Below are 25,272 nucleotides of genomic sequence, written 5' to 3'. Positions count from 1 at the left end.
TCCATATTCTAACACAACCACATGCTGCTTACAGTGTGCTGACCAGAACTGCACACATTGTGACCTGACTAGTCTCATTCTCATAACTGGCCTTTGCAGTTGTTAGTTCCCCGATACCCACTTGATGTGCCATCTATATGTATGAGCTTTCATTATTGATTTCGTTTTCTGCATTACAGCACTGCTGTCTTTTGTTAACGATTCATAAGAATACAGTTCCAAATCCCTGATCCGAGTATTTGTCAATATTAACAAGTAAGAGGAGCTGGAATATATGACCACCTATAATCCCTTCACAATAATTAGAAATACTATTATTTTCTCTCACAATTATTTCCATACAAACTTAGCAGATGAATTGGGGGTATCTGAGAAAATCATACAGAAATATTGACTGCTGATATTCAAAAGATGCATGTAAAGAATAAACTGCTAAAAAGTCATTTTCAGCGATTGACTTTGCACAAAGGCATTTTCTGAAACAAAATAAAAGCAAACAAAAACAAACTACCAGAGGAACTGAGCAGGTTGAGCAGCATTAGCCAGGGGATATAGGGTGTCAAAGTTACGGGTCGAGGTCTTCCATCAACCCACAGTTCCTACAGCAGTTTGTTTTTTTGTTTTTTATTTTATTTTATTTTTTGCATCTGCATTACCCTGTCCCTCTATTTTCTCAGGCTAATGTGGCTGTTGTCTTCCATAAATATTCAATTTATTTAATATTTTATATGATAAGCAAGATATTTCTTATCTCTTTATTTATACATATTTCTGTAATTCACCTAATAGAGTTGTACCGACTAAGATGGCCCATCTAAGGAGTCACGTCTGCGTGCATTTGGCCCATATCCCTCAAAACCTTTTTATCCATTTACCTATCCAAATGTATTTTAAATGCTGACTTAACTGCCTCCCATTACCCTCTAAGTGAAAAAGCTGCTCCTCGGGTTCTTATTAAATCGTTCCCCTCTCATCTTAAACTTAAGCCCACTAGTTTGTTATGTTCCTTATCCTAGGTAAAATATTGTGCATTCACTCTACCTATTCCACTCATGATTTTATACATCTCTATAATATCACCACTCAGATCCTATGCAGCAAGGAAATCAATCCAAGTTTGGCCAACTTCTCTTTATAGTTAATACCCTCTCATGCAGACAGCATTCTGGTAAACCCCTTCTGCACATTCTTCAAAGACCACATCCTTATTTCCTGGGTTATCTCTGTGGTTAGAGGATACCAAGCAGTTGAATGCGACAGGTTCCGATCTTCAGGAAGTCTTGGACAGCTGCGATCATGTATGCATAGACGTTTGAGATTTCTTGAGGTGCAAATGTCTGCTTGCTGACAGGCCCTTCTGGACTATCAGCTGTCATTCAATAAGATGCAGTCCAATACAAAATAATATTCTTAAAATTTATTTATTTTTGACTTGGCTATTTCTGCTCATAATCCTGCTCAGGATCTGCCTGCTGAACAGAAGTTCCTGTCCAAATAAGGAACAGATAATAATTGAAATTATGATGTAGTCTCGTCATCATTTTCACACTCTGTGCTGAGATACAATTTCCTCCATGGCCACATACTTAAAGGATATCAAACTTTATTGGGCATGCAACAATTTAGAAAACTTAATGGGTTAGTAAAGAAGGTTAAATGTAACCATTTTGGAGTATCGCTACATTAGAGTCATAGAGTGATACAGTGTGGAAACAGGCCCTTCGGCCCAACTTGCCCACACCGGCCAACATGTCCCAGCTGCACTAGTCCCACCTGCATTCGTTTGGTCCATATCTCTCAAAACCTGTCCTAGCCATGTACCTGTCTAACTGTTTCTTAAATGTTGGGGTAGTCCCTGCCTCAACTACCTCCTCTGGCAACTTGTTCTAAATACCCACCACCCTTTGTGTGAAAAAGTTATCCTTTTACATATTTTGCCCCTTCACCTTAAACCTATGTCACTACATACATTGAAATATAAAATACAGACATGTTTCATCTTATCCAACAGGTTTGTGTTGAGAGAGTCACCACTTTCGTGTTGCTGATATTCTGAGTCTGTGTTGATATTCTGAATTCCTATTTCATTGAGTCCTTTCAGTATAACCATCTGTGGTTTCTCCCTTGTGGTTGCTCTTCTATTCCGTGAGAGTATTTATCTCAATTTCTCCCTGTGGTGACAAATTCCAGATGCTTACCACTCTTCGGTTACAGGGCTTTCCTCAGAATTTCCCATTGGATTTATTAGTAACTTGCTTATGGTTTAACATCTATTTCTGTTCTCCTGCGCAAGCGGCACTCATCTTTATTATGGGTACTCTATCTGTATGTGTGTAAGTTATTCCACCCCTTCTTCTCAGAACTGTATTTGACTTGATTCTGTTTACCATGTGAATACATTTCTCAATCTTGTATCTAGACACAATTAAAACTGATGAAAAATAGTTGAGCTATGCAAAATGTTGTTTGGTTGCTGCAGGAATACTAGTTATGATTTTCCAACCCTCTGTAGTCAGCGAATTGCTTTGCATGCACAGGTGCACCATGCATGTTTGTCTGGATATGTTGCAGCAGTATTCACTGGGCTATTGGCATTTAATGTTTTAAATAGAGGGATAAGAGAGCATTGTGCCATTGGGGCTGTTTTCAATCAGGGAATGGACAGACAGAGATAATCATAACATAAGTAGATCGACTTCAACTAAGTGAATTATTGTGGCAGTTTAACTGTGTAGCTTGATTAGCATTGTTAAAATTATACCCGTTTATTCATGTTCAAGGGGGATGGATAGGACAGGTTTGGAGGGATATGGATCAAATGCTGGCAGGTGGGACAAGTGTAGCTGGGACATGTTGGCTGGTGTGGGCAAGTTGGGCCGAAGGACTTTTTTCCACACTGTATCACTCTATGACTCTAATAGGCTGGTCAAACTTGTGTTTGTGGACAAGTATGTCAGGTGACAAACTTTGATGCCATTTTGGATGAATCTGAAAATGATTGCAAGTCCGCCTGTCAGATTATTGTAAACCAGTTTATTCGTGTTCTTTGGAAAGGAAACTTGTTGACTTTGCCCACACTGGTTTGTGTATGATCGAACCCCAGCACTATAATGGTGACTGTTAATTTCTCCTCAAATTTCTGCCAGCAAGTCACACTTGAATCAATCTTGTTACTGCAATAGTTCAAGGTGAAAGCAACAATCAGTTTCCCAGGCATGTAAGGATGATCAATAAGTAGAGGCATGTCAGTAGTATCCACATTCTGGAAACATAAATAGTTCTTTCAGAGAGTTTTGTGGATACAAAGAACTGAAGTGCTCTCCTTCAGGGCTGTACGGTTTTGTAATTTTAATGATGAATATGTAAGAAATTGGCTTCCTTTGTTATCCTACTTTTCATCAGTTTGCTTATTCTATCTTTCAATGAGATTTCTCAATCATCATGTATCAATCACTTTGTATCACATTATCGCATTATCACATTATCTGGAAATAACTTAGCAATTTAAAATTGTATTATGCAGCATTCCATGGTTAAAGAGAAACCATTTGTTACATTTAGAAACATAGAAATTAGGTGCAGGAGTAGGCCATTCGGCCCTTCGAGCCTGCACCGCCATTCAATATGATCATGGCTGATCATCCAACTCAGTATCCCGTACCTGCCTTCTCTCCATACCCTCTGATCCCCTTAGCCACAAGGGCCACATCTAACTCCCTCTTAAATATAGCCAATGAACTGGCCTCAACTACCCTCTGTGGCAGAGAGTTCGAGAGATTCACCACTCTCTGTGTGAAAAAAGTTATTCTCATCTCGGTTTTAAAGGATTTCCCCCTTATCCTTAAGCTGTGACCCCTTGTCCTGGACTTCCCCAACATCAGGAACAATCTTCCTGCACCTAGCCTGTCCAACCCCTTAAGAATTTTGTAAGTTTCTATAAGATCCCCTCTCAATCTCCTAAATTCTAGAGAGTATAAACCAAGTCTATCCAGTCTTTCGTCATAAGACAGTCCTGACTTCCCAGGAATCAGTCTGGTGAACCTTCTCTGCACTCCCTCTATGGCAATAATGTCCTTCCTCAGATCTGGAGACCAAAACTGTATGCAATACTCCAGGTGTGGTCTCACCAAGACCCTGTACAACTGCAGTAGAACCTCCCTGCTTCTATACTCAAATCCTTTTGCTATGAAAGCTAACATACCAGTTGTTTTCTTCACTGCCTGCTGCACCTGCATGCCTACTTTCAATGACTGGTGTACCATGACACCCAGGTCTCGCTGCATCTCCCCTTTTCCTAATCAGCCACCATTGAGATAATAGTCTGCTTTCCTGTTTTTGCCACCAAAATGGATAACCTCACATTTATCCACATTATACTGCATCTGCCAAACATTTGCCCACTCACCCAGCCTATCCAAGTCACCTTGCAGTCTCCTAGCATCCTCCTCACAGTCAACACTGCCCCCCAGCTTAGTGTCATCCGCAAACTTGGAGATATTGCCTTCAATTCCCTCATCCAGATCATTAATCTATATTACTAAAAGTCTGTTCTTGACCGGTTTTGGCCATCTGTGCTGCGATTTCTGAGAGAACGCTGCCACCTACGGCCGTCATTTTTGGCCACCTCGCTCAGAACCCCCCTCTGCCACATGTGTGCCGAGGATTTTTCCCGTTGATTAAAAATGACAGAGATATTAATGTTTTTACAAAACTCCTCATTCTCTCTGCTGCTCCCGCTGGCGGCAGGGGGCGGGACTATAAAACCAGGAAGTGGTGTGCCACACAGTTTCTTCAAGGTGGAGGAAGGCAGAGGGTCACGTTTCTCTGAGCTGTGAATAACACTGAACACATGTCAACTCAAATGTAAGTGTCCTTAGTGGTTCTAAAATGTTTGCAAAAAGTGTCTATTGGTTCTAAAATGTTTGCAAAAAGTGTCTCTTTTGGTTCTACAATGCTTGCAAAATGTGTCTATTGGTTCTAAAGCTTGCAAAAAAAGTGTCTATTGGTTCTAAAGCTAGCAAAAAATATGTCTATTGGTTCTAAAGCTTGCAAAAAAAGTGTCTCTATTGGTTCTAAAGCTTGCAAAAAATGTCTATTGGTTCTAAAGCTTGCAAAAAAGTGTCTATTGGTTCTAAAGCTTGCAAAAAATGTGTCTATTGGTTCTAAAGCTTGCAAAAAGTGTCTCTATTGGTTCTAAAGCTTGCATAACGTGTCTCTATTGGTTCTTATGCTTGCAAAAAGTGTGTCTATTGGTTATTAAGCTTGCAAAAAAAGTGTATTGGTTCTAAAGCTTGCAAAAAATGTGTCTATTGGTTCTAAAGCTTGCAAAAATATGTCTATTGGTTCTAAAGCTTGCAAAAAATGTCTATTGGTTCTAAAGCTTGCAAAAATATGTCTATTGGTTCTAAAGCTTGCAAAAAATGTCTATAGGTTCTAAAGCTTGCAAAAAATGTCTATTGGTTCTAAAGCTTGCAAAAAAATGTCTATTGATTCTAAAGCTTGCAAAAAAAATGACTATTGGTTCTAAAGCTTGGGTGTGGCTTGAAGTTGAAAGGCACTACTTACTACAGATGGTGGCTTGGGTGCAATGGCTTGAAGTTAAAATGCATTACTTACTGCGAATGGGGGCGTGGGTGCATTGGTTTGAAGTTGAAAGGCACTACTTACTGCAAATGATGGATCGGGTGTGGCTTGAAGTTGAAAGACACTACTTACTGCAAATGATGGCTTGATGTTGAAAGACACCACTTACTGCAAATGGTGGCATGAAGTTGAAAGGCACTACTTACTGCAAATGGTGGCTTGGGTGCTTTGGCTTGAAGTTGAAAGGCACCTCTTACTGCCAATGGTGGTTGGGTGTGGCTAGAAGTTGAAAGGCACTACTTACTGCAGATGGTGGCTTGGGTGCAATGGCTTGAAGTTAAAATGCATTACTTACTGCAAATGGGGGCATGGGTGCATTGGCTTGCAGTTGAAAGGCACTATTTACTGCTAATGGTAGCATGAAGTTGAAAGGCACTTCTTACTGCAAATGGCGGCTTGGGTGCTTTGGTTTGAAATTAAAAGGCACTACTGTAAATGCACTTACTTCCTGTTTGCACTGTATATTGATTGTAGATAAAACACTACCACTTACGGCTGTGATTTTTGGCCATCTTACTCAGTCCCCCTCCGCTGAGCAGGTGCAGAGAATTCTTCCCATCAATGAAAAATAAAAGTGTTATTAGTTTTTTTTTAAATGTTGATAATCTCGCTCTTGTCAATCACTCCACGAAAGCCACACCTTTTCCGGTGGGGGGAGGGGTGGGGTTATAAAACCCGTAAATGTGGGTGTGGCTCAGTCTCTGCAAGATGGAGGAGGGAGAGGACATGACTCGCTGTCTTTAGTGGCTTTGCACCCTACTTCAAATGGTATGAAATTGCACTTGAATTTGGTGGCCTTGCACCCTGCTAGAAGTGGTAAGAAACAGCACTTGAATTTGGTGGCCTTATACCCTGCTTGTAATAGAATTTCAAGGATTAGCCGTGAGTCAACTACCAGCCCACTAGCCGTGAGTGTGAGTTGCCAGCACAACAGGCTTGATTGACTGAGACGCCAGCCCAAGAATCCATTTGGCGCACAATTTGCATACTAGCCCTCGGGAAACCAGTCCCTTCAGCCCACAACACCCATACTAGCGCTCCAGAAAGCCCCCCCCCCCACCCCCAACTTCCCACCAATATTAGAATTGGTGGAGAGGTTGAATATTGCGTTGGTTGACCAGCCCTCCTGTGTGATGCTGGGACCCAACGGGTCCCACTTAGTCTAGTATATATTGTAAATAGCTGGGGTCCCAGCACTGAGCCTTGCGGTACCCCACTAGTCCCTGCCCGCCATTATCAAAAGGACCCGTTTACTCCTACTCTTTGCTTCCTGTTTGCCAGCCAGTTCTCTATCCACATCAATACTGAACCCCAATGCCGTGTGTTTTAAGTTTGTATACTAATCTCTTATGTGGGACCTTGTCGAAAGCCTTCTGGAGGTCCAGATACACCACATCCACTGGTTCTCCCCTATCCACACTACTAGTTACATCCTCGAAAAATTCTATAAGATTCGTCAGACATGATTTACCTTTCATAAATCCATGCTGACTTTGTCCAATGATTTCACCACTTTCCAAATGTGCTGCTATCCCATCTTTAATAACTGACTCTAGTAGTTTCCCCACTACCGATGTTAGACTAACTGGTCTGTAATTCCCCGTTTTCTCTCACCCTCCCTTCTTAAAAAGTGGGGTTACGTTTGCTACCCACCAATCCTCAGGAACTACTCCAGAATCTAAAGAGTTTTGAAAGATTATTACTAATGCATCCACTATTTCTGGAGCTACTTCCTTAAGTACTCTGGGATGCAGCCTATCTGGCCGTGGGGATTTATCGGCCTTTAATCCATTCAATTTACCCAACACCACTTTCTGACTAACCTGGATTTCACTCAATTCCTCCAACTCCTTTGACCCCTGCTATTTCGGCAGATTATTTATGTCTTCCTTAGTGAAGACGGAACCAAAGTAGTTATTCAATTGGTCCGCCATATCCTTGTTCCTCATGATCAATTCACCTGTTTCTGACTGCAAGGGACCTACATTTGTTTTAACTAATCTCTTTCTTTTCACACATCTATAAAAGCTTTTGCAGTCAGTTTGTACGTTCCCTGCCAGTTTCCTTTCCTAATTAAGCCCTTTGTCCTCCTCTGCTGGTCTCTGAATTTCTCCCAGTCCTCTGGTATGCTGCTTTTTCTGGCTAATTTGTACGCATCATCCTTCGCTTTGATACTATCCCTGATTTCTCTTGTTATCCACGGATGCACTACCTTCCCTGATTTATTCTTTTGCCAAACTGGGATGAACATTTTTTGTAGTTCATCCATGCAGTCTTCATTAAATGTCTTCCATTGCATATCCACCGTCAACCCTTTTAGAATTAATTGCCAGTCAATCTTGGCCAATTCACGTCTCATACCCTCAAAGTTACCTTTCTTTAAGTTCAGAACCATTGTTTCTGAATTAATAATGTCACTTTCCATCCTAATGAAGAACTCAACCATATTATGGTCACTCTTGCCCAAGGTGGCAATTACAACAAGACTGCTAACTAACCCTTCCTCATTACTCAATACCCAGTCTAAAATAGCCTGCTCTCTCGTTGGTTCCTCTACATGTTGATTTAGATAACTATCCCGCATACATTACAAGAAATCCTCTTCCTCAGCACCCCTGCCAATTTGATTCACCCCATCTATTGATGGCGATTGAGCTGAATTATATTTGCAGACCTGGTGGTTGTAAGAAGGAAGTCTGGGTCTTTTTGAATCTTTTCAAACTTTCAAAGCGACAATCAAGTTATTTCCAAACATTACACTGAATGGAATCCTAAATTATGACAGCTCTCTCCATAAGTTTAAACTTGCTACTTTAGTAATGTTCTTGTTAAACAGTATTGCACTCTTTCCAAAACCTGCCCAGAACGGCTTAGTATTCCTCATATGGTCTAATCAGTGACTTGTACAATACAATACCGTTTATTTGTCATTTGAACCTCACATGAAGTTCAAACGAAATTTGGTTTCTGCAGCCATACAAGAAAAGAACCAAGACACACACCAACACAATTTACACAAACATCCATCACAGTGAATCTCCTCCTCACTGTGATGCAAGGCAAAGTCTTGTCTCTCCCCTGCTCTCCATTCTTCTCCCGATGTCAAAGTCAAAGCCCCCGGTGGGCGCTAGCAAGTCCCGCGGCCATTTAAAGCCGCGCCGGGCGATGTAAGGCCCTGCTCCGGGTCTTGATGTTGGAGCCCCCGGCGGGCGCTAGCAAGTCCCGCGGCTGTTTAAGCCACGCCGGGCGATGTAAGGCCCCGCTCCAGGTAACAATAATTGACACATTTTATGCCATGTGTGAAAGATGATGGGGTGGTGGGTATGGGTGTGTGTGTGTGTGTGTGGGGGGGGGGGGGGGGGGGTTGTTGAGTATGGGGGGAAGGTTGGAGGGTAGTTTCCTTAAGGGCCAGTCCCACTTTGCAATCTTTTTGGCGATTGCCGGCGTCATTGACTGACGTACCAGGTCGCCGTAAAACTGTCAAGTTGTACGACAAGCTACGACACAGTTGACGACAATTTACGTCACCCGGCGTTGCAATTTTTCGGGATCTGGGACGACCACAACAGCGACAACATTCGACAACCTACGACATTATGCGACCGCACAGACGTCAAACAACGACAACCAAGGACAACATACTTACACCCGCAACATGTTACGGCAAGATACGACAAGCTGCGACACTGTCTGCGACATCTGAAGGCAACAGAAGACAAGTAATGTCATTTTGATCTGTATCTTGACAGAGGCACTGTCACCGGTTGATGTATGAAGATGCAGGTTGGCACAAAAGGAACTCGCTGAGGTCATGACCTTGCGACATCGTATGTCATCTAGCGTCATCTTGGTGACAACCTACGTCAACCTACGACAGTACATACGATAGGAGACGACAGGCAATGTCAAGCCCACTGTCACTGCAAGGTTTTGAACAGTTCAAAATCCAGCGGCGACAACAAAAAAGTGATAACACTTGCGGAGGCAGCTCATGACAACACAGGAGTCAGCTCGCATCAGTCCGCGATCATGAGGCGATTTGTCAGTTGTCACCAAAAAAAGTAGCCAAGTGGGACAAGGGCTTTACTTCAACAGTCGAAAAGGGTGTGCCCATACTGACAGCAGCACATCGTAGGTGGTTCTCCACTGGAAGATGCTGCAAAATATCAGATAGGCTGCCCCCAAGATTTCTGTGCCCATTTCTCCCAGAAAAGTTATCTTAAAATATAATTTTTAATAAACTCAGGATTGGAAATCCAAAAAACTGGCCTAGATCATGAGGTGTCTTTCACACCCGTAGAGTTGAGCAGTGGAGCTATCTGGTGAAAGCACTGTAGAATTTATTTGATGCAGTATGCTATGGGACATCCAAACATATGAAGAGTTTTCAAGATTCATGAGTTTTAGTTGTCATTTAGTTGGTTACCTAACAATGATGGTTATATGGTCATATGAGGAAAGATTGGAAAGACTGGAATTTAGAAGGATTATATGGGGATCTGATAGAAATATATATTGTAATGTAAATCTCTGATCTTGGATGTTTAGTTCTGGGTTTGCTTGCTTGCTTGCTTGAAACTTTTCTTTGATTCACATCTCCTCGAAAACACGAAACGGTAATGGTGATATTTTACATATTCCGGTAGAGATTTACCTCATGATTTCAAAAATCCCCTCATCTGAAAATGTGATTTATTATTTCCAGAGTTTTTTTACTAAAATTGTTCTCCAATCTGACATCTTTTAAAAATCTAACAAGCTGGATGACATCACCATGGCTCCTCTCGTACACAGTCAACCAGCCGGCCGTCCACAGCTCACCGCTCCGCCCGAGGACCAGACACTCTCTCACCCCCCTTCCCCTCTGTGTGTGTGGGGGGGTGGTTTGTGTGTGTGCTATACCGCAGCTCCCTCCTCCCTGCAACGGGTCCCCCTTGGTCTAGTAAAATTATAAAAAGACTGGACAAGCTAGTTGCAGGAAAAATGTTCCCAATGTTGGGGGAGTCCAGAACCAGGGACCACAGGCTAAGAATAAAGGGGTGGCCATTTAAAATTGAGATGAGAAAAAACAACCCAGAGAGTTGTGAATTTGTGGAATTCTCTGCCACAGAAGGGAGTGGAGGCCGATTCACTGGATGAATTTAAAAGAGAGTTAGATAGAGCCATTGGGGCGAGCGGAATCATGGGATATGGGGAGAAGGCAGGCACAGGTTACTGATTGTGGATAATCAGCCGTGATCACAATGAATGGCGGTTCTGGCTTGAAGGGCAGAATGGCTTCCTCCTGCATCTATTTTCTATGTTTCTATATTTCTATGTTAATAATAGGTGGCTTTTTTTCTGTCATTATCTCCAAGATGCAATAATAATATTTGGAAGTGCCATTTTGTTCACAAGAGTTCCTGTTGGGTGATTAATTTACAACTAATTTACTTTATCTGTCAAAAAGATTTGTTTTCCAGAATGTTGTGAGATGGTCAATTGATTATATTTGTAGAAACAATGAACTGCAGATACTGGTGTACACAAAAGGGCACAACGTGCTGCAGTAACTCAGCAGGTCAGGCAGCATCTCTGGGTCAAGACCCGAAAATCAACGTTTTCCAGAGATGCTTCCTGACCCACTGAGATACTCCAGCACTTTGTGTCCTTTTATGGATTATATTTATTGGCTATGTTTCTCAAATTGCAAGCTGGAAGAACATATCTCAAATACCTTTATCCAAACCTGTTGAGGAATATGTTTTAAATAGTTAAATATTGATTATAATTCGGAGATTCTTGTGTAGCAAAGTCCAGTCATTTCCAAAAACTAAGGTATAGCTTTATGAGAACTAACAATTACAAAATATCTGTTTCTTTCTCAGGTTGATAAAGATGTCCAGCCCTTACATGAACAACCTTATTATCCTTGGGGGAATGCTCTCTTATGCATCCATCTTCCTTTTTGGCCTTGATGGATCGTTTGTGATGCCCAACACATTTGAGACTCTATGCACAGTAAGTGCTGCCGGTGCACAAATGTGCATTTCTATGGACAACAGTATTTATTGTTATTTTTGCTTCTCTGTGTATGTAGCAAGACCACATTAATTCCTCTCCTTCAGTTGTACTGGGAAGACGATAATCTTTAAGCTGTTGCATTCTTTGTACTAATACTCTTGGGTAGAGTCTTACGGGACATTTAACAAGCGAATGAAGCTGCAAGCAATTGGGTCCCAAAATGATGGTGTTCTTCTCCTTCTCGAACATTGGTATGGTGGGACGAGATAATAATAAAGTAATCTTGGTGTGTTGCTGCACCCATCAATCCCAATGTGCCAGTAATGAATTATGTAGCCATTGAGTCAAGTGACAGAAGCACCAATGTTATTAGACAGGCTAAGACTGTGATAAAATATCACGCACTCTGGTCAATTGAAAGTGACAGGTTGATTTGTGAGTTTAATGCTTCTCAGCATTATGGGATTTAAAGGGCACTTTCTTCCTGATAAAATTCTATGATTAGTTCTGGATTTCTTGAAAGAAACGGCAAATCTCATCCTCATCATGTGACTAAATCACGCACAATAAGATTTTCATGAGTTTATGAATGGCAAAATATTTGTCATTCTTCAGATGTAAATGTAAGCCTGTTTAAAGTCTGTTTGTTAGAAGAGATTCAATTTATCATGTTGTGAATTTGTAGTAAATCTGCAACATTCTTGTTAAAATCAGTGCACTGTGATTTATTTCCATCTATTCTGTGAAAAAAGAATTTGTAGCAAATTGAGATTTTATTTGGACACTATAAATAGTTCAGGGCAAATTTCTGCTGTGTGTGATTTGTTGATATTTTGGTAATGAGTCTGGAGGGGATGATTGTGTGAACACTGAGCTGTGGTAGATGAAGAGCAGCCTGACGTGTGTTTCTGTTGTCCAGATGGACGAGATCAGAGTGGAGAGCTAGTGAAATAGCATCTGTTGTTGACCTGTTGTGGCAAGAGCCAAATTGAAGCAGATCCAGGTAATTTCTGAGGCAAGAGTTGGTTGTAGACAGAACAAGTGATGCATCACTGATGGATGGGCTAAATGCTTTTGTGAATGCTTTGAAAAGGTGACCATTGACACACATACTCCATCCTCCATAGCCCTGATGACCATGTGACCTCAGTCTCTGAAGCCAACATCAGAGCATCCTTCAAGCGGGTGAATCCACGAAAAGTGTCCAGCCCAGATGGTGTCCCTGGCCGAGTGCAAAAGATCTATGCAGAATCACTTGCATCCCGACCCTTCCATTCCCTCCACAGATGCTGCCTGACTTGTTCAATTCATCCAGCATTTTGTTTACAGCTAGATGATTGGTGGAGATAGACCAAAAAAAAATAGATGGAGGCATTTGGGAGAAGTGGAGGGTGAAGCTGGTGACAACAGCTTAAACATGATAAGTAAAAACACAAAACCTAACAATATTAGAATCTGACAAGTTAGGCAGGTGATGATAGGAAGCATTGGGGAAGGGTGGAGGCAAGATGGAAGTAGATGAGGGAGAGGGAACCAGCATTCCAGTATCAGCAGTCTCTAGTGTCTTTTTTTGTACATTACTTCTTCTGTGAGAGAAGAGGCACATTCACACCCCATCCCCATCCCCATCCCTTCTCCCCAACAAATCAGGAAGCAAAGTGCTGGAGTAACTCGGTGGGTTGGGCAGCATCTCTGGAGAATGTGGATAGGTGACATTTCAAGTTGGGACTCTTCTTCAGACTTTGTCACTTTTTTTAGTCAAAGTCAGTTTGTTTTCCACAGTTTAATTATACATCAAACACCTGGACATTATGATACAGTTGGAGAATGTTACAAAGGCATGATGGCGCAGCGGTGCAGTTGCTGCCTTGCAGCGCCAGAGACCCTGGTTGGATCCTGACTATGGGTGCTAGTTTGTGTGTAGTTTGTACGTTCTCCATGTGACCTGCGTGGGTTTTCTCTAAGACCTTCGGTTTCCTCCCACACTCCAGACGTACAGGTTTGTAGGTTAATTGGCTTGGTATAAATGTAAAGATTGGCCCTTGTGTGTTCAGGATAGTGTTAATGTGTGGGGACCGCTGGTCGATGTGGACTCAGTAGGCCAAAGGGCCTGTTTCCCTGCTATATCTCTAAACTGAAAACTAAATGAAACTGTAATGTATGATAACAAATAATCTGAATTATTTTATGACAACAATGGAATGAAGCAAAGTTGTGTACTAACTTTGTGATCATTAACAATTACTTCTCATTTCTTTTAAAACAAGCATTCTATGATGTGTGAAATAGTGGCTATCTCAGCACCAGATGTGAAGGAAGCATGTTTAATGCAACAAAGTTCAGCGAAGATAATATATATCATCATAAGAGATTTATCTCTTAGCCTTATGGTGCAAATTGTTATTACAAACCTTGCTAACTTATGCAGTATCTCTGGGTTAGTAGGAAGCTTGAAGGTGATGTTGATGTATCATGCATGCAAAGCTGATCAGATTCAGTTCCAGCCAGATGTCTGAAGAAGGGTTCTGACTCGGAACATCGCCCATCCTTTCCCTCGACTTGCCTGACCTGTTGAGTTCTTCTAGTATTTTTGTTTTACACCAGATAAAGTATGATTTTCCAGATGCTGTTGAGCAATTGTGCCCTACTGTCTTTACAATTAACTGTAATGTAGATTTTATGCTGGACTCTTTGGACTCCTGTAGGACAAAGCTTTAAATTCATTGAAGAATGAACTTGTATTTCATGAGACACTTGCTTTATCCACTTAATTTCTGTCACTCGGATGTATGGATGACCCAATGTCAAACACAAACCAAAGGATTAAACAGCTTTCATCTCAGGAACTGAGCAGGCCAAGCAGCATCTATGGAGAGACAAGATGGACTGTCATCTTCCCGTCATAGTTGCTAGCTGGCTGACTGAGTTCCTTCAGGATGTTATTTTTATTACTCAAGATTTCAGCATCTGCAGTCTCTTGAGTCTCCAGCTTTCATTTTAGTTGTCTGTATAAAATTATTCATGGAAGATGGCAACAGAGAGTGACAAAGGTGCAAATGTTAATGCATGCTGGTATGTCATGGGAATTTAGATTAACAAGAAAAGATCTGGGTAGATTGATGACATTGCAGACAATTTGAGATGTCGCTAAAATTACTTTTTATCCCCAAGGATGATTGGAATGCAGAATGTGCTAAGTTGGCTAAGTCAACCTACATTTGCAGAGGGGAGCTGAGAGATGCACTGTAAAAACCTGCTGGAAGAATTTAAGATGGGTCTGGCCCAGGCCTGTTCTTTTCCCTCCACAGATAGTACCTGACAGTTGACTACCTCCTGCAATTTATTTTTTGATAAAGATTCCAGCATCTGCAGTTTCCATTAGAAAGGTGAAGAGTTTGCTGCTAGTCTTCAGAACTTCACTCAAACATCAGTATGCCTTGGCAATGTACAAAACCATTACTTGCACATCCGACTCCCTAGTTATTGTAGAACTCCGCGATCCATATCCATTGCCCTGCAGGGGGTGATGCCACTATAATATTACTTTCAAGGACAGTGTTAGATGAGTGATTGTTCTTTGATGTACAGTTATAATTGACATTTGATTATGGTGTTGTCATTTTCTTAAGTAGAAAAGTAGCTTCAGCTCTCCAGGAAAAGTGAATATTTTTGAAATGGAATAATTGAACTCTCACGATCACATTGAACCATCGTGAGATTAGGGGAAAGGAAGAGTGGGAAATGAAACCCTGTGAACACTGAGTTTGAGCAATGACTTATCAATCACATCCTGCTCCTGTAACTCCAGAGAAAACCTGCTTTATTTTTAGCTCAAAAATGAATTCACCATGGAGACCATACAGTGCATTCAGAAAGTATTCAGACCCCTTCATTTTTTCCGCATTTTGTTATGTTACACCCTTAATCTATTTTTTTAAATCATCAATATACACACAATACCTCATAATATAAAAGCGAAAACAGGTGTTTAGAAACTTTTGCAGAAGTAATTAAAAAGAAATAACTGAAATATCACATTTACATAAGTATTCAGATCCTTTGCTATGACACTCAAAATTGAGCTTCGGTGCATCCTGTTTCCATTGATTATCTTTGAAATGTTTCTACAACTTGATTGGAGTCCACAAGTGGTAAATTAAATTGAATGGACATAATTTGGAAAGGCATACACCTGTCTATATAAGGTCCCCCAGTTGACAGTGCGTCAGAGCAAAAACCAAGGCATGAAGATGAAGGAATTGTCCGTAGACCTCCAAGACTGGATTGTGTCGAGAGACAGATCTGGGGAAGGGTATAAAACAATTTCTGCAGCATTGCAGGTCCCAAAGAGCACAGTGGCCTCTGTCATTCTCAAATGGAAGAACTTTGAAACCACCAGGACTCTTCATAGAGCTGGCGGCCTGGCCAAACTGAGCAATCAGGGGAGAGGCCTTGGTCAGGGAGGTGACCAAGAACCCGATGGACACTCTGACCGAGCTCCAGATTCCTCTGTGGAGATGTGAGAACCTTCCAGATCTGCAGCACTCCACCAATCAGGCCTTTATGGTTGAGTGGCCAGACAGAAGCCACTCCTCAGTAAAAGGCACATGACAGCCCGCTTAGAGTTTGCCAAAAGACACCTAAACAAGATTCTCTGGTCTGATGAAACCAAGATTGAACTCTTTGGCCTGAATGCCAAGTGTCACGTCTCATCACCTGGCCAATACCATACCTACTGTGAAGCATGGTGGTGGCAGCATCATGCTGTAGGGATGTTTTTCAGCAGCAGGAACTGGGAGACTAGTCAGGATCGAGGGAAAGATGAACAGTGCAAAGTACAGAGAGATCCTTGATGAAAACCTGCTCCAGAGCGCTCAGGACCTCAGACTGGGGCAGAGGTTCACCTTCCAACAGGACAACGACCCTAAGCACACAGCCAAGACAATGCAGGAGTGGCTTCATGACAAGTCTGTGAATGTCCTTGAGTGACCCAACCAGAGCCCGGACTTAAACCCAATCGAATATCTCTGGAGGGACCTGAAAAGAGCTGTGCATCGACACTCACCATACAACCTGACAGAGCTTGAGAGGATCTGCAGAGAAGAATGGGAGAAATTACCCAAATAAAAGGTGTGCCAATACAGGTAGCGTCATACCCAAGAAGACTTGTGGCTGTATTTGATGCCAAAGGTGCCTCAACAAAGTACTAAGTGAAGCGTCTGAATACTTATGTAAATGTGATATGTCAGTTATTTATTTTGAATTACTTTGCAAACATTTCTAAACACCCGTTTTGTTTTTTTATTATGGGGTATTGTGTACAGATTGATGATGAAAAAAATTTGATGTATTTTAGAAGGCTGTAATGTAACAAAATGTGAAAAAAGTGAAGGGGTCTGAATACTTTCTGAATGCACTGCATGTTGCTAGTTTTTTAGAGTTGCTTCAGAACTGAGGAAACACTTATGGCTTAGGTTTTTGTAACAAAACCCAGAATAAAATTGAACTGCATTAACTGAGGTTAAACGCAATTGGGAAAGGAGCTGATAACTCGTTTATTGACTTGAATTGGAAATTGAATTAAATGGATTTTCTTTTTCACCAGACTATATACTGTATATCACATTTACATGTCAGTGGCTGCATGGTGTGAGATATTTATTTCTCATTAGGAAGTTGCATCTCTTTAATTTTGGCAGCTGTCAGCCTTTGTCAGGGTTTGTACGACTCCCTGCAAGACTTGATCATATTTACATTTGTAACCGTTTATTAATGTAGACTTCTTCTAACTAATGTCTTAGAACCAATGAACTGTGTAGGTAGCTTAGAGTTGATAATAACATGCAGATTAATAAATTGGCCATTAATATGCCCCTCTAACCATATTTCCCTTATTCACAGGTATGACATTGGAAATAAAATCTATTATTAAATATAATTATATTACTCAGTGTAAGTGTGTGCTCAGCCTCAGCAACTTCTTTATTGTTTCTATGCAAATGACGCATTAGCTGCAATAAAACTGCTGAAGGCTTATGAAGGGTAAAATGTTGATGGGGTTTGAAAGCAAGTTCAGGATGATCTGAGGTGTATTTAATTAAGACAAAATTTGCTGGTTCCCATTTTTCAGATTCAACAGTGGAAAAAGGTCATAGTATTCATTGCTACTAAATCCTGAGGTAGCTGTGTTTTGAATTCCTCAAAGTCAGAAATCCACCTACTGGTGGATGGACAGGTTTACTAATATGTAATTCCTTGTATAAATCAGCAACATTTCCAGCACTTCTAACTAGCAGAGCATTCTGGAGGAGTAATTTGGAGGTCATGAGGTGAAACCCCACATGACAAGCTGTGAATTGAGTGGAATAAATCTGATTATTAATCACGCATACAAAAACAACTGAGAAAGTGTTGTTTGTTTACCGTTAACTGGGACACCATTGTCCTTCAGGTGCGACTTAAGGGCCTGTCCCACTTGCGTATCCTTGGCACGCAAATTACGCCACCCCGTCGTCGCGTTGAAGCGCACGGGCATCGTATGGGGACAAGACCCTTCTTTCAGACTGAAGAAGAGTCTCGACCCGAAACGTCACCCATTCCTTCTCTCTAGAGATGCTGCCAGTCCCACTGAGTTATTCCTGCATTTTGTGTCCATCTTCAAATGACGTCACCCGCTCCACATGGCTGTGCGGGCGCATGAAATTACAGGCAACCTTCGCGGGACCGTCGCGCCTCAACGCGACCTCAATTAGCAAGCCAAGGACATGCAAGTGGGACAGGGGCTTAAGTGCTAGTTTCATTTGGTTTAACTTTGCTTGACTCGAACGCCCAAGAGATGAACTATTAAATATCTATCACATTGGCTCAATTTTGGTAGATTTGTGTACTTGTCAGAGGTTCTTGCCTATTCAAGTTAATTTGTTTACACTGAGGAGCACTGATTGAGCTGAATAACAAGAAACCTGTATAGCAAGTCATCAGAGAGCATACTCTTGAGAGCTCAACTGCAAAACACCCTGACATCCTTTGACTGAAGGCACTGCTGGGAGCAGAGCTTTCCTTTCTGTCACCGTGGTCAAATAATAGAACATAGAACAATACTGCACTGGAACAGGCCCTTCAGCCCGCAATGTCTTAGCATTACGTCTAGAACAAAATGGCAAGATATACTAACCTCAACTGCCTGCGCATAGTCCATATCCTTCCATTCCTTTCATTACAACGTTTTTGAATGTCTGATGCTCACACAACTAAGAAATATTCAGAATGCTTCGAATATGTAAACAAAAACTATTCAAAATTAATTAATGCATTAAAACACTAAGAAATAATTTAAATAATTTAAATAATAAGAAAGATTACCAAGAAATTATATTTTCCTTCTAATCTTGAAGGGCCAATGATCACATTCAAAGGAATTGGGGCAGAACAGAATGATGTCTTTCATTCAACTATTCCAGGATTAAAGTGGCTTCTGATAGCTTCAGGGCTTGAGTGTGAATGACTGAATTGTCTCTCTCTCTCTCTCCTCTCCCCTCCTCTCCCCTCTCCCCCTCCCCTCCCTCCTCTCCCCTCCCCTCCCCTCCCCTCCCCTCCCCCCCCCTCCCCTCCTCTCCCCTCCCCCCCCCTCCCCTCCCCTCCCCTCCCCTCCCCTCCTCTCCTCTCCCCCCTCCTCTCGCCTCCCCTCCCCTCCCCTCCCCTCCCCCTCCGCCACAGCCACGTGATCTGGCCCATTGATAAACTGTCATAAATAAACTGAAGAGCATCAAACCGTTCTACATTGGGAGTTTTTGTTTACCTTCATCGAAGTTTATTTGTACAACTTAACTTCAATGAACTTGTTTAGTGTATAATAAGTTGATATAATTTTAGTGGCATTAAACTTTCTTTTCAACTGATTAAAAATAGCGTGGATGTATTGCATATAAAAATATTTCCCAAAGCTATGCGGCAGACTTCACTTTGAAAATGATTATCTATAATCCGTATTAAATTACACCTCTTACCAAACTGCCAGATTTAAATTAAAGAACAGATTTGATACAATTAAAAGCACTTGCACCAGCAATGTGACCAAGTAATGGGCCTGTCCCACCAGCATGCGACTGCATGCGGCGAGCGCGACCTAATGTGGTCGCTTGAGCCATACGGCCTCGCGGGGCCGGTCCCACTTCGATCGCTGGAGCTGTATGGAGTTGTGCGGAGCTGGTCCCGACATCACGCGGGGCTCCGAAAAACTGACAGTATTCAAAAATACCGCACGGCAACAGCCTGTCGGCACGCAGCAGTATTGAGGCCGTAAGCAGCGCCTCGAAGGATGTACGCAGCGTTTCGACGCCGTACGCAGCGTCGCAATGCCGTACGTAGCTTCTTCACGGCATATGCCTAGCGTGTGACGTTGCGCAATGACGTCACCGCCTGGCGTGCCGTTGCGTGATGACGTAACCACCCGACACCGTGCGACGTCCAAATTCAGTCGGCCTGCCTCCTGCCCAGCTGATTGGTGAGTATGATGTCGGGACCAGCTCCATACGGCTCCGCGGTTGGAAGTGGGACTGACCCCGCGAGGCCGTACGCCTCAAGCCACCACGTTTGGTCGCGCTCGCCGCATGCTGGTGGGACAGGCCCTTAACTTTTCAAAATGAGCACTTTGGTTTGCTTTGTATTTATTTATGCTTCTATTCTCACCTGGTAAATTTGGTGAGGTTGCAACCTACCACCCTTATGCCCTCAATGTCACTTCCCAATTTATAACTTCATCCTAAACATGCCAGTAAGGGAGCAATATTATAAGCAAGCAGCTATCCCATAAAATTCAAACACATACAGTAGATAATGATGTAAATAGTACAACTTAACTTCACCCAGAGAGTTGTGAATTTGTGGAATTCTCTGGATGAATTTAAAAGATAGTTAGATAGAGCTCTAGGGGCGAGCAGAATCAAGGGATATGGGTTGAAGGCAGGCATGGGTTACTGATTGTGGATGATCAGCCATGCTCATAATGAATGGCGGTGCTGGCTTGAAGGGCCAAATGGCCTCCTCCTGCACCTATTTTCTATGTTTCTAACTGGAAATAAAAATGGAACCAATAAAATATTTCACACAGAAAAGGTCACAAATGTTACATGTGTTGGTGCCCCTCTCAGAGTGTTGAAAGGGATTGAGTTAAATGTTAGTAGCAGTATAACGTTGATGAATGTGAGGTTGCTACAAATGAAAAGGACGGAGAAAGCCCATGCTCAAATTCAGCTGTCCACAGAAATTATTTTCAATCTTGTGTCAGCTCCACGATCTGCAACAGAGCCAATGGAGGTTGTCAGCTGATTTATTTTTCACTATACCAATACAAACATACAAGTACACTCACAGATGTGTAAACTTCCCACTACATCTTATTTAGTGGTAATAAGAATCACCAAACTCTGTTTGGATGTTGTCACCATTTCTTCGAACGCATTATACAGATCATCACCACATTCCTAATATTTCACCGATGTTGAAACAAAAGACACAAAGTGTTGGAGTCAGCAAGTCAGGCAGCTGGGGAACAGTCACACATTTTTCGGGTCAAAACCCTTCTTCAGGCTGATTGTTATGGGGGGTGGGGAGAAAGAAAGAAGAAAGAAAATATTTTTAGATAATATAATATTATTTTTCTATGCTATTTGTTTGCTCTGATATCATACAACAATTAACTGTGGAAAGTGCCTCACATTTCAGAAACATTCTCCCCACTTTTTAAAAAGGGAGGGAGAGAGAAAACGGGGAATTACAGACCAGTTAGTCTAACATCGGTAGTGGGGAAACTGCTGGAGTCAGTTATTAAAGATGGGACAGCAGCACATTTGGAAAGTAGTGAAATCATTGGACAAAGTCAGCATGGATTTATGAAGGGTAAATCATGTCTGACGAATCTTATAGAATTTTTCGAGGATGTAACTAGTAGAGTGGATAAGGGAGAACCAGTGGATGTGTTATATCTGGACTTTCAAAAGGCTTTCGACAAGGTCCCACATAAGAGATTAGTATACAAACTTAAAGCACATGGTATTGGGGGTTCAGTATTGATGTGGATAGAGAACTGGCTGGCAGACAGGAAGCAAAGAGTAGGAGTAAACGGGTCCTTTTCAGAATGGCAGGCAGTGACTAGTGGGGTACCGCAAGGCTCAGTGCTGGGACCCCAGCTATTTACAATATATATTAATGATTTGGATGAGGGAATTGAATGCAACATCTCCAAGTTTGCGGATGACACAAAGCTGGGGGGCAGTGTTAGCTGTGAGGTGGATGCTAGGAGGCTGCAAGGTGACTTGGATAGGCTGGGTGAGTGGGCAAATGCATGGCAGATGCAGTATAATGTGGATAAATGTGAGGCTATCCACTTTGGTGGTAAAAAAGCAGGAAAGTAGACTATTATCTGAATGGTGGCCGATTAGGAAAAGGGGAGATGCAACGAGACCTGGGTGTCATGGTACACCAGTCATTGAATGTAGGCATGCAGGTGCAGCAGGCAGTGAAGAAAGCGAATGGTATGTTAGCTTTCATAGCAAAAGGATTTGAGTATAGGAGCAGGGAGGTTCTACTGCAGTTGCACAGGGTCTTGGTGAGACCACACCTGGAGTATTGCGTACAGTTTTGGTCTCCAAATCTGAGGAAGGACATTATTGCCATAGAGGGAGTACAGAGAAGGTTCACCAGACTGATTCCTGGGTTGTCAGGACTTTCATATGAAGAAAGACTGGATAGACTCGGCTTGTACTCGCTAGAATTTAGAAGATTGAGGGGGGATCTTATAGAAAATTCTTAAGGGGTTGGACAGGCTAGATGCAGGTAGATTGTTCCCGATGTTGGGGAAGTCCAGAACAAGGGGTCACAGTTTAAGGGGAAAATCTTTTAGGACCGAGATGAGGAAAACATTTTTCACACAGAGAGTGGTGAATCTCTAGAATTCTCTGCTAAAGAAGGTAGTTGAGGCCAGTTCATTGGCTACATTTAAGAAGGAGTTAGATGTGGCCCTTGTGGCTAAAGGGATCAGGGGGTATAGAGAGAAGGCAGGTACAGGATACTGAGTTTGATGATCAGCCATGATCATATTGAATGGCGGTGCAGACTCGAAGGGCCGAATGGCCTACTCCTGCACCTATCGTCTTAGTATGATTGTGATTTCCTGATTATCAGTTTCAATGTTAGATTAGAATTATTGAAACTTTTCTTGATTTTCTGCTCTTTCTCCACATTTTTTTGTTGCTGATTTCAATAGTTTAAAACCATTACACTGTGTTATGTAATTGGAATGTTTGAGCAGAGATTCCAAATGAATATGACAAGGTCACAGCTGAAAAGCAATTCTATTTCCACATTTTAACAAAATGATTCATGCAAATGTGCTGAACACTTTGATTATTGAAAAAGTAATGAGGAAATAATGATTCTGAATTTAAATTATTAGATATTAATGCGCAAACCCAACATCAGCAGATACATTTAATCATTTTAATTTTACAGGTCAATATCGCTGTTAAAATATATCTTAAGGTTATATAAACTTGAAACCCCTTGTTGAAATGTTACTATTCTTTAGAAATAAGAATGGATTAAACATGTTTTTGGTGTCACAACCTCAATTGCCAATTCCAGTTGCGTCGTTATAGTATCCTCAGTACTTGTGAAATTGAATTGTGTATTTCTATACCCACACTACTCTTAGATTGTGTGTATTGGTGATAATCTTTCTCAATTGATGTCTAGTCTGCCTGCCTTTTCTTTGGTCATATACTGATGAGTGCTCTTCCCTGTGGCTGCAGTTTAATTGGCATATGGTTACTCAGCAACAGTCGAGGAGGTTACAGATGGCCCTGAGGGCAACTTTGAGCAGCTGTGGGTCTGTAGCTAACCCACCTCGCCACGGCCACTGCACTCTGGGCAAACTCACTAGGCATCAGCAATGGCATTGTCTGCGTGCCAATGAATCATAGAATCATTTGATGTGAAGATAGGTGCTTGAACCCATCGTGCTCATGCTTATCATCAAGCACCCTTCTTCACTAATCTAATCCATAACAATGCTGGGACCATGCATGCTGTCAACCAGTGCCAGAACAGTACATTTGATCACCACAAATCTATTACCTCTATTCTGGGGGGGGGGTTATCCACATTATACTACATCTGCCATGCATTTGCCCACTCACCCACTCTAAAGAACCCTACGATCATGATCTGAAACATCACCCATCAATGTTCTCCATGGATGCTGCCCGACCTGCTGAGTTACTCCAGCATCGTAAATCAGCATCTGTAGTTCCTTGCTTCTGTTAATCCTGGCTAAATTGGACCAGCTCGGACTTTAAAATGGGGTAAAGCTTCAGGGTTGCTGGGAGATTTGGTCAATTTGGAGTTGCTCTCTGCAGAGCTAGGACAAGCTGCAGAGAGGTGCCAGAGTGTCTGGAGCTTAGATACAATTTGCAAATATCTGCAAACCCTGTCAATTTGGCGCAAAATGCATGGAATGGATTGAGTGGCTGCAAACTTGTAAATGATTGTAAATATGTTGCAGAGTTTGACTTTGCCAAGTGTTGATTTGATGAGGTGTTGAGCCATGTCTGGGTTTTCTGTAACTCAGGGTATATGTTTCAGAGTTGACTTGCTCGAAGTCCGTTTTGAATACAATGTATTGAGCTGTTGTATAATTTGGTTAGGGGAATTTGCCTGTCATGTATGGGGTTAATCGATATCTGTAATTGGGTTATTAAGAGACCACCCCCATATGGTTCGTCCCCTCGAGGTCCTGGGACATATAAAAGCCCGCTAACACGAGTCTTACCGTCGATCTTCTGGGAGAACGCTTGGGACTGTGTCAACTTCTGCTGTGTCCCTGTCTGAGCGAGGGCCTGAACAGGCAGATACGAGGATCAAACCCGCGGTGGGATAGGTACAATAGTTGATCTGTAACACGCTTTTGGTAAAAGAAAGATTTGTTGATTCAAGTGCTTGATTCAGTGGTTTTACTGAAACTAGACTGGGGAGAAGCTTAGAAACGAGCAATTATCACCTGCCTGTATTCTTGGGAAACTGCTGGAGAGCAAGAATGACTGGAAGAAAATGTGGTAGTCAGTGATCAACTCCTCCAAAACCATAAGAGGAGCAGGCACCAATTAGATTCCACAGCAATATAGCACTCTTGAATTAATTTCCCTTTATTATGTGTGAATGTGTAAAATAACACAATTTTGTGTTTTAATGGTACAATCACTGTTTTGGTTAATTAAAGTTTTTCTTTACCTTTTTTTCCTCGTTTTTGTTGTTCAGGTCCGAACTTGGATTCTTACGGTTGGCTACACAACCGCATTTGGAGCTATGTTTGCAAAAACATGGAGAGTTCACGCTATATTCAAAAACGTAAAGATGAAGAAAAAGGTAAGTAGCTTGACTGAAATGTTTAGTGCATTGTAATGATATTTCAGCAGCTGATTTGCTGTTCATTGTAAGTCAGGGAGTGCACTGTTTTATGAAGCAGAGAGTGTAAAATAATGCACAATATGTCATTTTTTAGTTGTATGCATCATAGTATATCAACTTAAGGGCCACTAGGTGTAATTGTTGATATTATGCACACCCTTAGGT

The 25,272-nt window shown here is 41.9% G+C and overlaps 1 protein-coding gene across 1 annotated transcript in view; it reads left to right on the top strand.

Moving 5' to 3' along the window:
* Positions 1-25,272, top strand: part of gabbr2 (gamma-aminobutyric acid (GABA) B receptor, 2) — a 753,408-nt gene that overhangs the window by 558,972 nt on the left and 169,164 nt on the right. Inside the window, exons 11-12 of the mRNA XM_055662806.1 lie at positions 11,511-11,643; positions 24,958-25,065. Of these exons, the coding sequence (XP_055518781.1) occupies positions 11,511-11,643; positions 24,958-25,065 (241 nt within the window). The remainder of the gene's footprint in view (positions 1-11,510; positions 11,644-24,957; positions 25,066-25,272) is intronic.

Source organism: Leucoraja erinacea, chromosome 2, assembly GCF_028641065.1.
Source record: "Leucoraja erinacea ecotype New England chromosome 2, Leri_hhj_1, whole genome shotgun sequence".
Taxonomy (NCBI): Eukaryota; Metazoa; Chordata; class Chondrichthyes; order Rajiformes; family Rajidae; genus Leucoraja; species Leucoraja erinaceus.
The sequence above is the reverse complement of the archived record's forward strand: the minus strand, read 5'-3'. Positions and strand labels throughout refer to the sequence as shown.